The sequence below is a fragment of the Trachinotus anak genome, unplaced genomic scaffold (assembly GCF_046630095.1).
Source record: "Trachinotus anak isolate AG129_WGS33_773 ecotype Australia unplaced genomic scaffold, CSIRO_AGI_Tana_v1 ptg000021l, whole genome shotgun sequence".
NCBI lineage: Eukaryota > Metazoa > Chordata > Actinopteri > Carangiformes > Carangidae > Trachinotus > Trachinotus anak.
The window spans coordinates 10,340,293-10,355,049 of record NW_027273872.1 but is presented as its reverse complement, the minus strand read 5'-3'; the positions used below and the strand labels follow the sequence as shown (position 1 = coordinate 10,355,049).

The 14,757-nt window shown below is 42.6% G+C and overlaps 1 protein-coding gene across 1 annotated transcript; it reads right to left on the bottom strand.

Moving 5' to 3' along the window:
- Window positions 1-4,052: 4,052 nt before the first annotated feature.
- On the bottom strand, window positions 4,053-14,757 carry g3bp1 (GTPase activating protein (SH3 domain) binding protein 1). The gene is made up of 12 exons (XM_071458395.1): window positions 14,618-14,757; window positions 11,398-11,514; window positions 11,140-11,221; window positions 10,082-10,255; window positions 9,892-9,982; window positions 9,219-9,312; window positions 8,622-8,868; window positions 8,218-8,322; window positions 6,886-7,003; window positions 6,115-6,240; window positions 5,632-5,741; window positions 4,053-5,297 (listed from the first exon to the last, which is right to left on the bottom strand). Exons 2-12 carry the CDS (start codon window positions 11,490-11,492, stop codon window positions 5,049-5,051), a joined length of 1,491 nt encoding a protein of 496 aa, XP_071314496.1. The 5' UTR covers window positions 11,493-11,514; window positions 14,618-14,757; the 3' UTR covers window positions 4,053-5,048.

Genomic DNA, 14,757 nt, shown 5'->3' with positions numbered 1-14,757 from the left:
CATGTTAACTGTTAAACAGCTAGCTGTAGCCGATAGCTAGCTGCTAACTAACTGTAGCTGGTGACAGCAGTCCTTGCTCTGCTACTCGGCCAGTTAAATGTGGCAGCACATGTACCAGTTCTCCATGGGAGCAGAACAAGAACCTCCGTCACCAGCTGCAGTCCAAGACAGTGGAGTTACAGTCGGTCCGCGGGATGAGAGACCTGCTCGCAGCGAAGTAGGAAGAGAGACGAGCTGGGCTAACTGGTGAGCAGCAAGTTTCAAATCAAAAACTTTCAAATCAAAAAAGTTCCATATAGCCTCTCATAAATAAAACATAGCTGTCCAAATGAATATGCCATTTAAACTAAGCAAGAAGTGTGATTGGTTGTGACACAATTTGCCAAAAGAGGACAACCTTGTGTATGAAGAGTGGTTTGCACTAAGAGTGGGAACATTTTGGATTTTAGGACATTTTGCCTTCACTTCTTCATTCGTTCATTTGAGGGTTGAGACTGGGTAACGGTTAATATTATTATCAGGTTAGGTTAGAGGTTGGGATAATGTAGATGTAGTTGCAATGGATTAGGTCCGTTTTTAGGGGCTAACATCCTCAGAAATACAGAAATACGAATGCCTGTGTGTGTGTGTGTACTGGCCATATGCTCTGGGTCTTGCTGCCAGCAGGGCCAGAACACACTGGAAGCCATGTAGGTCCATGAATACAAACGTGTCTGTTCACAGCAGGGGGGCTGCACCCTCACTGAATACTGAACCGTATAGTAAACTACATGTAGGAATAAGCTGGTCGTGTGTTAACACAGGCTCCAAGTAGAAGGTCATAGGTTCAAACCCTGCAACATTGAGTCCAATTGAGTACCACATGCCCTTGAGCAAGACACTGACCCACCCTACCTCTCTGCTAATGGGTTTTAAGAGCATCAGTTGCATGTGGATTGGAGGTGTGACTGCACAGCAACAGACAACAGAGCAAAAGTATAATGCCCACAACAGTATAGGCTTTGCATCAGTCCTAGACGTATAAACCAGGTTTAAATTAAATTCAATAATGTCTGGGATGATGATAATAATCAAGATGCAGAATGTAAACACACACATACTCCCATGGACTGTGTTTAACACACACAAAACCTGCAGCAAGCTCCAGGCTCTGTCCTCACACACTTTTGAGTTCATTCTGAGTTCAACAGAAATCAGTGGGGCGGAGGAAATCCAAGTCCGGAGAGAATGCATGTTAGAAGCTGAGCCTTTTCAAACACACTCACACACACCTGCATTCACCTGGGTCACTCACTTCATGAAAGCCATAGTTCCTTCACCTATAACTTCAAAAAAGAGAGACCTGGAGTCCAGTGAAGAAATATTGTATCATCAATGACTCAAATAACTCTGTAATATGAAAAGGGTTCGTGGTGATAAACCCACACAGCTAAGCCCACTGTGCACCCCCTGCTCAGGAGCAAACAGCAGACAGACGGGCGGTGAACAAAATGGAGCATTTAGCAGCTCAAGAGACAGATACTTTTCTCAGGAGCTGGTGGAGACAAAAACCAGAGTTAAAAGGAGAGAAATATTGAACTTAGATTTGTGGAGTCAAACTTAACTCCCAAATGATGATGCTGTCTGCTGGATGTGGAAACAGGCAATTTTCCTAACCTGAGGTGATAATGTCTCAGGGCTGTTTGCTAGTTTCTTGTGGACTTCTTTTACGCTTTAGTGGCCAAAATAGTTTCTATCCATGTAGTGCAAACTTTTAACAAAATTTAACAAAGTAAATCCGAAAGAAAATGCAAATAAATGCACATTTCCATCGTTAGGGAAAATGTGCATGTAACACACCTACACAGCATAATTACAAAGGAAAACGAGAGCTGTCTTTCAGGAACCACACACTATCATACATAGTTATGAGTAACATGAATAAAGATCTGTGTGCAAGTCTTCCACTGTAAGCTGGAAACTCATGGATCTTTGACTTGGCTGATTGTGTATTCATACACTGTCCTGACTACTGGATGTGGATGTACCACTTAAATGTGGCCTTCAGGCTTATAAGTTGAGGAAAACAGGGGTTTTAGTGGGTCCTACATGAGCTGCGACGTGGCTGCTTCTACAACAGGACTGAGCTCAAATCATTATTATTCAGCTCACAGTAAGAAATTATTCAACTTACACTGTATATGATCCACCTTCTGAGAGCAGTGTGGCTGAGTTTGCCTTATTAAACAGCTCAAAGTAGAGAGGGTAAAAGTGGACTGACAGGTTACATGCAGAGAGATCCCAAACCAGAATTAAACCAGACATCTAACAACGACAGCCAGACCTGGGAGGGGAGCTCGCTGGAAAGCGTCTGGTGATGGGGCCTTGGTCGTCTTCGGATTCTTTTTGTCCAACCCCTTTCTGGACAGGACCCCTGTGCACAGATGGACATGGTGGTGTTGTAACTGTCGTACTTTATGTAGTTGTTTTCTTTTCCCTTTTTAGTGTTTATTATTTATAAATGTTTAGTACCTGATCCATTTCTGTATGCAAGTCATTCGCTCTTGAGGTTACAACGTTTTAAAATCATGTTCCAAGAACATTTACCTGTGTGCCTCACTTGGGGGTAGGTGACTTGAGGGTGGGTGGTGGGGGGGGGGGTTCCTGAGGCACAAAATGACATCTTGTCTCCATCTAGTGGTCAAATATCAGCAATACTGTACATCCATCACATAGAGAAAATGGTCAAAGAAACAGACATCAGATTTATTGCCAAGTAACTTTGTACATACAAGGAATTTGTCGTGGTCCATTACAATGAAGAAGTAGAAAGTAACTAAACATCTGGTATTAAGAACTCAAAGGTCCAAATGTAATTTAATTTTATAAATGCACAGATATTACATTGGGTGGCATATGACAGGGAATTCATATACTGTACCAGCTAAGATGAATGGCAGATGTGAACCCTGGACCAATACTGGTATCAGTTTATACTGTGTAATATCCTCCAATCGAGGTTTGGATACAAGGAAAGATGATTTCTTCAGAAATCTTCCATCACAACATTACTTTAACAAGAACATTAAAATCAAAGTGCAAATATAAAATGATAATCTAGGCTGTCAACTTTTTTTTCCAAGGCGAAAGGAAACCTAATACAATGCAGGCACGTGCTTCAGTGAACTGAAGTGTTACAGTCCTTACAGTATGTTGCTTGTTTAACTAAAGCTGTCAAATAAATGTAGTGGAGTAGAAAGTACAATACCTCCCTCTGAAATGTAGGAGTGAATGTAAAAGGTAGCATAAAATGGAAATACTCAAGTACAAGTACCTCAAAATTGTACTGAAGTACAGTACTCTACTTAAATACTTTCCAACACTGCTAATGCAATTACTGAGCCTTCAGCACACATGTATTGTTCAATTACCCAACAGGTAAAACTACTAAACTCCTGAGTGAAAACAAACACGGTGCCGCTGAAAGGGCTAATATTAAAAAGGTAAAAGACTAAACCACCACAGCAACACAAAAGACTATTAACATGAAACAATAAACTCTATATTGATGTCAAAACATAGCTCTACAACTAATCCTCCATTGCCTCTCTGCTCATGACTGAGCATCAGTGTTTGCTAACATTAGATCATATGATGTTTAACTAGCTATGCTAAGCCATGCTAACTAGCTATAGCTGCGGTGTAGGACCACTGAAAAAGTTTTAAAGCCATTTATTTATCGACTCACTTTTATATTTGCGTTTATTTCAGAATTCGTTTCATAGCTATATTTATTTATTTAATATTGATTCTATAAATCAAATTTTCCAGGTTGGTTGTGAATCCTAATCTGCCCCTCGTCACCTCAGGGCTGTGTATCACTCCTTGGTTTAGAGCCAAAATGACACAAGACAGTTAACTTTGCATTATCTGTCTAAAAACCTTTAATGGATATAAGGTGAACAAGAGTCTGTGCCAGCTTTCATTGTTATATACAGTTTGGCCACACAGTCATCTGACAGCCATCCGCAGTCAAAACACACACACACATTCAAAATCAAGCAGACTAAAGGTTTAAAACAGTAAATCACTTTAATTTAGTTCTCTCATCGGCAGGTGAGCTCATTTTAAACATGATGACAAATGAAGTGCATCGGTAGTAGAAGCCTAACAGGATTTGATACATGATTTGATACATGCTCCATTCAGACGCGTCCATGAATCCACGTATTACAAGCCAACATTATTACTCAAATAAAAGCACTACAGTTCAGCTCTTGACCTGATAGAATAAAAAGATAAGACAGATCCATCGCTAGATACAACGGTGGCAGCAATACACAGGATTGCCCAAGCAGTAAAGTACACGTTCCTTTAAGAAACAGGGAGAGAGAACGCGAAAAAACCTAACCTCTGGGTTTTTTAATCCCCAATTCAAGTAGTATTTACCCTTTTTTCATGTGTTTGCGTGTTTTGATTTCTTTCTTAATAAATTCAAGTTCAGCATGAAAAAACAAAAATGACAAAATGTCCAGATAATACATGTGTTGGCAGAGGAGACAAAGAGGGGGAAGAGACTGGGGGAGAAAGAGGAGTGACATTCTGGGTTCCTCAGAGGGAAACGAAAAGCAGCAGGTGAGAAAGAAGGTTGAGGTGAGTGGGGTTGTGGGAGTTGGGGTGAGGAAGAGGAGGCAGCCATCTTCATGAGAGACAGATGTTGAGACTGGCTCCTGAGTTCCGCAGGAGCTGGCGTGACTTGATGGTGAAAGCTCTCAACCAAACCTGCGTCAATTACTAACAGAAATCCCTTCATAATACTCTGATGATGTCATGCTTAGGAGAAAGAATGAGGAGGAAACGAGTCAACTCAGGGTGTGAGTGTAGAAACCCAAACTGTGACTTTAAATGAACAATTCCTACCAATTTTTTGCTCCTAGGTGCAATGCAATGAAGGGTTTTTGTTGAGTTTTGGGTTTGTCCAATTGGTTCCTGCTGCAGTGAAAATCAATAACCACTCAAGTAAATTGAATGCAAACAGTAATCTAACTCAGGTTTGGAGCCCGGGCGTCTCACTGGCGCTGGGCAGAGTAGCGCCCATCACTGGGCCCGGCGCCCCGTCCGGAGCCAAAGCTTGGTTTCTGTGCCATGCCTCCTCGGGTGGGGGGGCCTCTGGGTCCTCCGCCACCTCCTATTCGCTCTCTGGGACCGCCGGGACCTCCTGGACCCCGGGGCCTCACGTCCCGCCTGTCGCCCTCCCTAGCTGACCGGGTCTTCTTCTCCTCCACATTCAGACGGACGTCACCTCTGAACTTGATGGGCTACGGAGACGAGAAACAACAACTCAAACTAAGCACAACTTTCCAAAGTTTCTTTTATTCTATTAAACCCAAAATGGTCCCATCTGAAAAATTTAAACTCAAACTTTAGGTTTTAAATGAGCACACTCAATATGCAAAGCCCATAAAATACCACCAGAGGAACACAGTGAGAACAATAATTACCTAGTGGGGACTACAACATTAAAGAGCTAAGGGTATTTTAAACTGGCTAAAGGGTCTCTTAGCAATAATTGGTCCTGCATCAAAAAAAAAAAAAAAAAAAAAAAAGGTCCTTTCCACAAAAATCTGTTAATAGCTTGAGAGGTCGTCTCACCCTGTTGCTGAGGATCTTCTGTACAGGTTCAGAGTCATCAAACACCACAAAGCCGAAGTTTGGTAGCTTCCCTCCGCTGTTGATCCTCAGCTCCAGGACTGTACCATACTCTGGAGGAGGAGGAGACAATTTTATTTTACCACCATGGTTACAACACAAAACTGTTTGGAAGATTTACAAATCCAGGTAACTTGATAAGATAGATTCTTGTAAAATATTCTTATCCTCACTTGTTTTGAGCTTCACTCACAATATGTAATACTTGTAATACATAAAGTAACAGATGTAAACAGTTTGGCAATACGCAGTTTTAAAGTGTGAAATGCAGATTTATGATCAGCTGAGTAAAGTGAGCCGTCTGCTATTAGTCTGTCACAGTTTTTAAACCACTTTCGGTGGTTCCTGCACTGTTCCATGATACTGATGTAATGTAAATGTAAAGTGGATTTCAATACTGTCCTTGTGTTATCAAATCCAACTCACGTTCAAAGAACTCCTTAAGTTCGGTCTTGTCCACGTCGTGAGGGACGTTGCCCACGAAGAGCTGGTGGGCGTCGGGGTACCTGACCACCCTGCGACCCTCCGACTCTCCCTGCTCGCCTTCTCGCACTGAAACAAATAATCCAGTAGGTCAACACAGGAACATACAATATACTGTGACAATTTACAGGTTAACTACGAGGTTCAGAGCTTTATGCACTGTACTGCAGATGAGCGAGGTATCTAGGAAAACTACAGACGTGCTGGATGTGTGGGTCAGGGTAGTGGGACCCACACTGTGCGCTCTGGATCTGTGCTCTAATGTGTGGATTTCAGGCTTCACAGTGTACGTTCATGTGTCGGGACAGTTACTTATTCCTCCATAAACCACTCAGTTTTTGGTCCGTTTTAAAATGCAGGTGTTGTAGTAAGTAAATTTTAAAACAGAGGTATTTCAAAGTAAACCCTGGCAGCAGGACAGACATTTTTATGCAGCTTTGTTCCACATGCCGGTACATCATTACCTGCAACTGGTCATAAGATCCAATTAAGGCTGTGCTTGCACTTTACTTGTATAGTTACATAAGTTTTCATGTTTAATGCATCTGTCAGGACACCTGCAGTCACAGTACACACACACCCTCTGTGCCATATTCAACAACACATCAGGTCTGATTGTGTTTGGTCTGTAGTAGCAGTCTCCTGCCTTTAAAGTGTGGGCTACTTATACTTGTGTTGAGGACATTTAGACCTGTATATACACGGTGTTTGTACCTGGTCTTGGTCCTCTGTGCACCGGCGGAGGACCTCCAGGCCTCTGTTCCCTCGGTCTCTGGTCTCTCTGTGGCCTCTGTGTTGCTGTCTGGGACTCTGACTTCACCTCTGCTCTGGGCTGAAAGAGTCAAACACACTTTTTTAAGGAGGGAGCAAAAGACAGAACAGGGGGGAAAAAAAAGTGTTTTCCCCTACTGGGATTTATCACGTAACTTTGGGCAAATAAAGAAAGAACAACAAGTTTCATTATTGTCATAAAGGTAGAGCCAGCAGGGGCTGTTTGTCCTGTCCTGCTGCCTTCATCTCTACCCTGGCACACAAATCAAGTTTCCAGCTCTGCTTTCTGGAGGACGCAACACAACAGCACAGGATGTATTACTGAGGTTGCAGAGGAGACTCAGTTCACCCTCCGGAGATGAACAAGATCTCCTTGGCACCACAAAATAAGAGGACAAAACAATTTTCTTCAAAGAAAATGTTAATGGAGGCTTTTTATCTGGAAATTACGATTGAAGAAGTGGAGGTTGTATTATATTTGAGGATGTGAGAGTTACGTTTACAACCTCAGTTATTCTTCCTGAATGGACAGGGTTTGGAACTACAGTCTTCTACAAAGAGAGTGTGTAGCCCTGATGTTGTGAGATTAGAGTGTTTTAAGTCTTTCTGAGTGAGTCAGCCCTAAAAGTGTTTGATCAGCCCAGTTTAACCCGAAGGAGTTTCTGAAGGCTGGTTTAACATGTTTTGTTACCACGGAGGAAGTCGAACACATGACGAGTGAAAACAAGTTCATAGCATCTCCCCAAGTCTTTACTGTGAACCTGTCTAACAGCCAAGTATCACACCTGTCACAGATGAGCCCAAAACACTGAGAAAGTGTGAGTCTGTGACTGATAAAGATAGACTAATGAGGGTTTTGCCCATTAATGTTCCACTTATGAGAGGAAAGGCTTCAGTGATGAGGACTCTCCTCTCGTTGGATTATCAGAATCTCAGGGGAACTTTCCCAACAGGACGAGTGTTTTTCTCAAGCAGATGTTGGAAAATAATCAGTCTCACTCTCTATTTGGGCGAATATCAATTTGTTGGATTAAACCATTGCATTTTCTGATATGGTTTTGAAATATGCCCTACTTTAAAGCACAACTTTAAAAAAAAAATTGGAACTCATCAATGTGATCACAAACCAGTTTGTTCTGGTTTAGGGCATTTTCATCTTGACTATGTGAAAACATACGAGGCCTACTATGTATTGGGATATAAAACAGCACAGTCATGGCTGGGATCAATATAAACTAGTGCAACCAGGTTTTTATAAGAGGATCTTAAACGTACCGGTGCTGTGGGAGTGACTTTGACGACATGTGGGGGGATTCCTGAGACTGGGACAGCCCCACTGGGAGGGAGGTTCTTACTGGTGACTGATGCCCAGGAGAATGGCTGCAGAGAAGACAGAAGGAGAAAAAATTAGGGGTGCAGGGTGATCAAAGATAATGTAAAGGGAAGGCCAACATTACACAGGTTTCCCCATTCAGCCTGATTCACCTGTGTTACCAGGCTAAAGATGCTGCCTCCATCAGTGAAAACTAAGCATGTAAGTAACAGGTATCTGTAAAGGTTAATAAATTACTGTGTATTTGTTCTCCCATCAGTGCTGATAGCTCTGTGTCCATGTTTCTGACTTCATTGTCTCTGCTAACAAGAGCTAGATCTCACACTGAGGCTGCATTCAAACATACCCTGTTTTCTTCTGGTGCAGCGGGGGCGGGTTCGGCGGGCACAGAGGCAGGTTCTGTAGTCGGTGGGGCGGCGGCGGGGCTTTTCTCTGTCTGGTCGTCGGCTGTGTGTGTGTCTGTTTGCGTCTCCAGCATCGACTCCGACTTCAGCTCCACAACTGCAGCCTCGGCCTCTTTCTCGACCTCTGGCTCTGGCTCGGGACTCGCTGCCGCTGCTTCCTCCTCATCGCCAGGAACTGCCGGCTCTGAGCTTCAAGAGACAAGCACAAGAAAGTTATCACCATGACGACACATCTGTCACCTGTGCTGCTGAACTATGTAAACCTATTACTTTTAAAACCAGACAGGAACCTGGGGGACCAACACTGCATGCAAATTTGTGTTTGTGGAGGTACTGTTTAAATACCATTCATTTTACACTAATATGAAGTTTTAAATGCTGTAAAATAACATGCATCAACAAACATCACACATCAAGTTAAAGAGAAGCCTGTTTCTTTTGCCTCTTGCACCTGGAAAATCTACACCTTCATTTTAAAGAGTGAATTTCCTTTTATGCGAGTTGTTAAAGCTTTGGGAACATTAGGCCATGATCCATACCAGGCTGCCGGGTCGTAGAAGGGAGCAGACTCCTCCGGAGCAACGTCAGGAGAGGGGACCCTCTCCTCAATCTCCTCCACCTCATCCTCAGACTCTGACAACACACAAACAAAAACGTGTTCAGGACAGTGAACGTCACATCTACCTCCTACTGGTCACTGAAACCTATCCCTAAAGTCAAACCACCTTTTAAATTTAATTCTGACTTCAAATGCTACTATATGATGATATAGAAACCTGCAGTTATGAGTAATAAACTGAATATAATAGAAGAATGACTGGATCATTTTGAGTTTTTCTAAAAAAAGCCTGTGCTTTAATCTTGGAACTTCAGTTTTCACGTGTTCAACATATTGCTTTGTTTACACAGACATCAAACAGCAGAGTCTTTCATCCCATCGGCAGCTTCAACTGACAAATAAAAGACACAGCAGTTCAAAGAGAAACCATCAAAAATGCTGATACAAGTTGTTCAAAGAATGAGTGGGAAACTCATCTCTGTCAATTCATTTATCTTTGGACAAACAATACCAAGATCAGAAAGATCATATCCACAGAGAGGATGAAAAGGCAGCCAGCAGAAAAAGAACAGAAAGCTGAAACCAGGTGGAGGATGAACAATTCAATCACAGTTTCAATTAAAAAAAAACAAACAAACAAACGGATGTCTCACCTTCTGGAGGCTCAGAATCAGAGTCACCAAACACCTCATCTTGGTAACGAAACACGTCATTGTGGACGTAGAACTTGTTTGCAACAGTACCCTGGAGGAAAAATTTTAATTTATTATCATTTTGTTTTGCCATGTGCATCAACTCTGATCCTGGCAGCATGCTGTTTGACAGAAGAAGAAGACTACAAACCTCAGGTGCCAGCACAAAGGTCTGCATGAACTTCCTCATGGGCTGCATGTTGTTGGACAGCTCGCCCATCACCTGCACCACCACGCCCTCGTTCAGGGTGGCGTGGGCGTCCACGTGCCTGATCTTGGTGTGACAGTCCCGGAAACTCAGAGCCATCACCCTCTTATGGATCTCCTGCAAAAACAGAGGAGCAGCAGGTTGAATAAATGTAATCAAGCAGAACCGAGTCTGGAACATTCTTCCTGGAATAGTTCACCTCTGACTATGTGAGTCCAAATCATTACTATAAGACACTGTACCTTTTGTTTGAAAAGCATTACATGTCTTTACTTCTTAAGATATCAAATTATTTTGACTGTTAAGAACTTTTCCTGCCCAAAATGGGAAATTATAATCTTTATAAACCACTTAAAATCTCAAAGAAAAAGTTAATTTCAAGCAGTCTAAACTTTATCCTGCACAACTAGCAGAACATAAACTGCACACTAGTGATGGTCAATGTTGCCTTAAATTAATTCAATTATAGCCTACTGATTATTTTTGTTCATCTTTTAGAGTTCACTATACAATAAACCTCTGTATGAGACCGTTTTAGACTGAGGCAGAATCATTTATGCAGCTGACAGTTGAGGATGTAACAATAATAATCACATTGAAACTTATGCAGTATGACCCGCCCCTTCTGCATACACCTCCATAAATGTTTGCATTTAGGCGTTTCCTCATCATCATATCAGTCTGACTCCTCAGAGCAGAGGTGCAGAGACCAAATGAGTAATAACTCCAAGTTTATGGAAAACTAACTTGAAACTGGTTGAGAAAAACGTACAACATATGCTTAAAAAAAGAAAATCCCCAGTTAAGAACAGAATATTAAAAAAGAAAAATAAATTAATGTGAATGCCTCATAAAGAGACAAATGAAAACTTTTATTCCAGCCCAGTAGTTTTTTTTGTTTTTTTTGCCACTCTATGTGTATATGTGGGAGTGAAGTGCAGAGACTCTCTATGGAAATAATATTTTTAAAAGCTGTTATCTGCTGGATGAAGCCTACTTACAGATTGGCCATAAACAGCCTCTACTGGTTTGCCGTTGCTGTCCAGGCCGCCGTGCACGTAGGAGGAGTTCTTTCCATAAAACCTGAGCGGAGAAACTAAAGGTTCATTTGTTGCACAAATTAAACAGATGGGTGCTCACATATGCATATTATTATTATTATTATTATTATTATTATTATTGTGTAAAACTGCAGCCTTAAGTCCAAAACTCAAGTTTCACCACATGACAGTGGAAAAGGCGGCGCGTGACGATCGTACCTGTGCAGGTAGTCAGGGGCCTGGTTCAGGAGTGTGTAATACTGTCGGACAAACTCTCGCCCGACCAGCTGGGCACTTGGCTTCTCCATCACCATTTCTTTGGTCAACTGGAAATCTCTGCAAAGAACAAGAGGAACCCCATCAATTAGACATTCAAGAGAAAACTTATCAGCCACAATTTTGATACTCAATTGATCATTTCAATTATTTTTTCAAACAGACAAACATTTTCTGGCTCTAGCTCCTGAAATGTGAGACAGTTACTGCTTTTCTGTTTTGTATCAGTGTGAATTCCATCTCTTTGGGTTTTAGGCTAAAATATATATATGTTTGTAAAAAATGGGAACTGAACAACGTGACTAAATTCATATCATGGTACGACACTTGAAAGTTCCATAAGGGAAAATTTACCAGTGGATTATCTGATGAACAGCTGTGATCAAAGAGCTGGACAGCAGCTGCCTTTTTGTGTCTTTGTTCTCATGTGTGAAACTTTGAAGAAACCTAGTCCCCTAATATCACACATGCAACCGTTTGCATTTCATAGGAGGCTTCTTCACCTCTGAGAATTTACATCCCCGCATTGAATCATCCCACTGTCCTGACTGGAGAGCAGTCAGACCCAGTCCTATGAACAGGTTGGCATGTAAATCAGGTTAGGTAAACATGACCTCCAATTTCACAACGGAACACAATATCCATCTCTCATCACGTTGTGGGCTCATTTTGTAATTTGTTTCTCTGGACCGTGTTGAAATGCTGACGGCGTGAAATGCGTTTGATCTGCAAAACTGACTTGATTCTGATGAGCATTTACTGCCCCATCTGGGTGCACCGACATGAAAACAGCCTGCCCAGGGCATGGAACACAAACCCAGACATTCGCCGTTTGTTTTCATAGCAAGTGATTACAAAAAAAAAAAATTTAAATCTGAAATGGTACAGTCGTTGCACTCAAATGTCACTTTAAGTCATCTAATGAAGACATTATCCCATCAGCTGATCTGAGTGGATCCTCAAACTGGTAAATTCTGGCTGTAGGTAGCAAGTCTATCCACATTACCATCCTCCTGAGCTGGAAAGTAACTATAAGGGAGATCCTACTTTGGTGGATTTCCATTAGAGGTGAACTGATGAAGCTGACCAGTAGGCTAAAACATGTCAAGTAGCTGATAGAGACTGGGATGTAAACGCCACAATGGCAACTGAACAAACTTAAAACAGAATCTAGATTCTCTTACCCTTTCTCTCCAGGCATTTTCCAGTGTCTATTTCAATGCAGTATAATATTTCAGTCTGCTATGAACAACCAGCTGTGGTAATCTATGACAAAGACCATTGTGTCTTAAGTTAATCCTGACTTATGCAAAGTCTGCTCATCAAACATGTTACATTCACAAACCAGAAGACTGGCTTCAAATAATATGCAGATATGGACATGGACATTTCTTGCACTACAGCCCATTACCTGCTCCCTGCACTGAAAGCACCACCATGTGAGAACATGCTTACAGTGCTTAGATAACACACCAGGAAGAATGGTTTACAGTGATTCTTACTGCGAGTGCTGAAGCATGCTTCAACAGACCCACACATTTTTGTTTAGCAAATGTGACCCAAACGTGACATATTTGCACACATGGATCATCCGTTTCCAACAGGTTTCAAGCCTTTGCTGGTTGATTTGAATTCTAAACTCGCATGAATTGAAAATGATGTCTGTCTGGAAGGTAGGAAAATTAAATTTCTCAGGCATAGTGGGTCGAAGGCTGTTGATACTCTAAATATCTTTTACTATCAACAATCGAAAAATAAAAAGAGATTAAAAACCAACAGTCTGCCTCATGTTGTGCTTTGCCCAGCCTCAGCTCCCGGTTAATTGGTTCCTACTGAAGAAATCTTGAAGTAATTGTTTCATACTTTAAAAAAAAAGGCCTGTAATTCCTCACAGTTGCAGGAGTACAGTGCATTCGACGGTGACTGCTCTCACAGTGGCAGATTTTGTGCCCCTAGTGAGCATTTCCTTCCAGGTGATTTGTGGTAAAGAAGCTAAAACATGCAAACACACTGGTATGGTCACTCAGCTACAACCAGGAGAACGAGTACTTTTCGTTAATGGACTGTCTGCCACACCTGTCCCCTCAACCTAGAGCCATCTGCTGTTCTGGCACACTCTTAGCAACCAACACACAAGCAGCAAACATTAACTGATCCATCAGGCTAAGCTAATCACTTTGAGGCGAGGTGGCCCCAGTGTGCGCTGGGACAGATCCAACGGTTCTAGTCAACATCGGGGGGGGGGGGGGGGGGGGGGGGGGGGCTTTGGCTTGAATGAGTCCAACATTTATTTGGAGAATATGCGCATGTAAGGACACGGTACGCTGCTGCAGCCGTACCAGAAAGCAGCTTGTGTAAAAGTGCGAGCATGGCATGCGGACAAAGGCCACGCCGTGCCCGCAGTGATGGTGCCATCCGTGCTATCGACCGGCCTACACACACACACACTTATCACCAGTCATGGCGGCGGCTCTGCGCGTCGGTGGGGCTTTAGGGCAGTCCACCGAGGGTTTCCAGATATAACCTGGGCTCAAATGGCACCCTGGCTGGCCCACTGCGGGGCTAAACCGCGACAGCTGGGCCAGCACACGGCCCCCACAACTAGGACAAGACACAGGCTGTAGCTCGGTTTCAGAGGCAGCCCCAACACGTGTCCCGGCCGGTCCTTAGCTACACTTTTTCGATCCCGTCGAGGTAAATAAACCGGCTGCTCAGTTCAAAATGAAGATGGGACCATAAAGCAGACGTGGATTTTTTTCCAAGGGGTGAAATAAAAACTAAACGTGAGAGAGAAAAGCGGCAAAGAAAGACAGGAAGGGAGGGAGTCACGACTCAATGAGCTAGAAGCGGGCACTAAGTATTTCCTGGAAGCCTAAAGTGAAACAAGACAGATATGGTAATGGTTTTATACCGACACTTCAGATATAGTAAAAACTACTACTAATTTAAAATAAACATATGATATCAGAGATAATGTCTAAATTCAACCAATAAGGCATTTTAACCGTGCTAATGCCAAATGTTGCTAACAGCTCTCGCAGCTCTACTCCAGGATGTAGACGGAGCCCCGGAGAGCGACCCAGTTAACCAAACGAAGGCGATCGGTAACAAATGAAAACTTTCCATCGTAAATGATGACAATGTATCCAACACAACTACTTACCAGTGGGTCAATTATCAAAAAAGAAAATGAGTCGTTGATCTAGAAACAAGTGATTTCTTTGAATCACCTCGGCGGCTGCCAGAGAAACTAGCGGCTTCACAACGTGCTGGAGTGCTCGGTTACCGGTTTCAGCTCGGCAG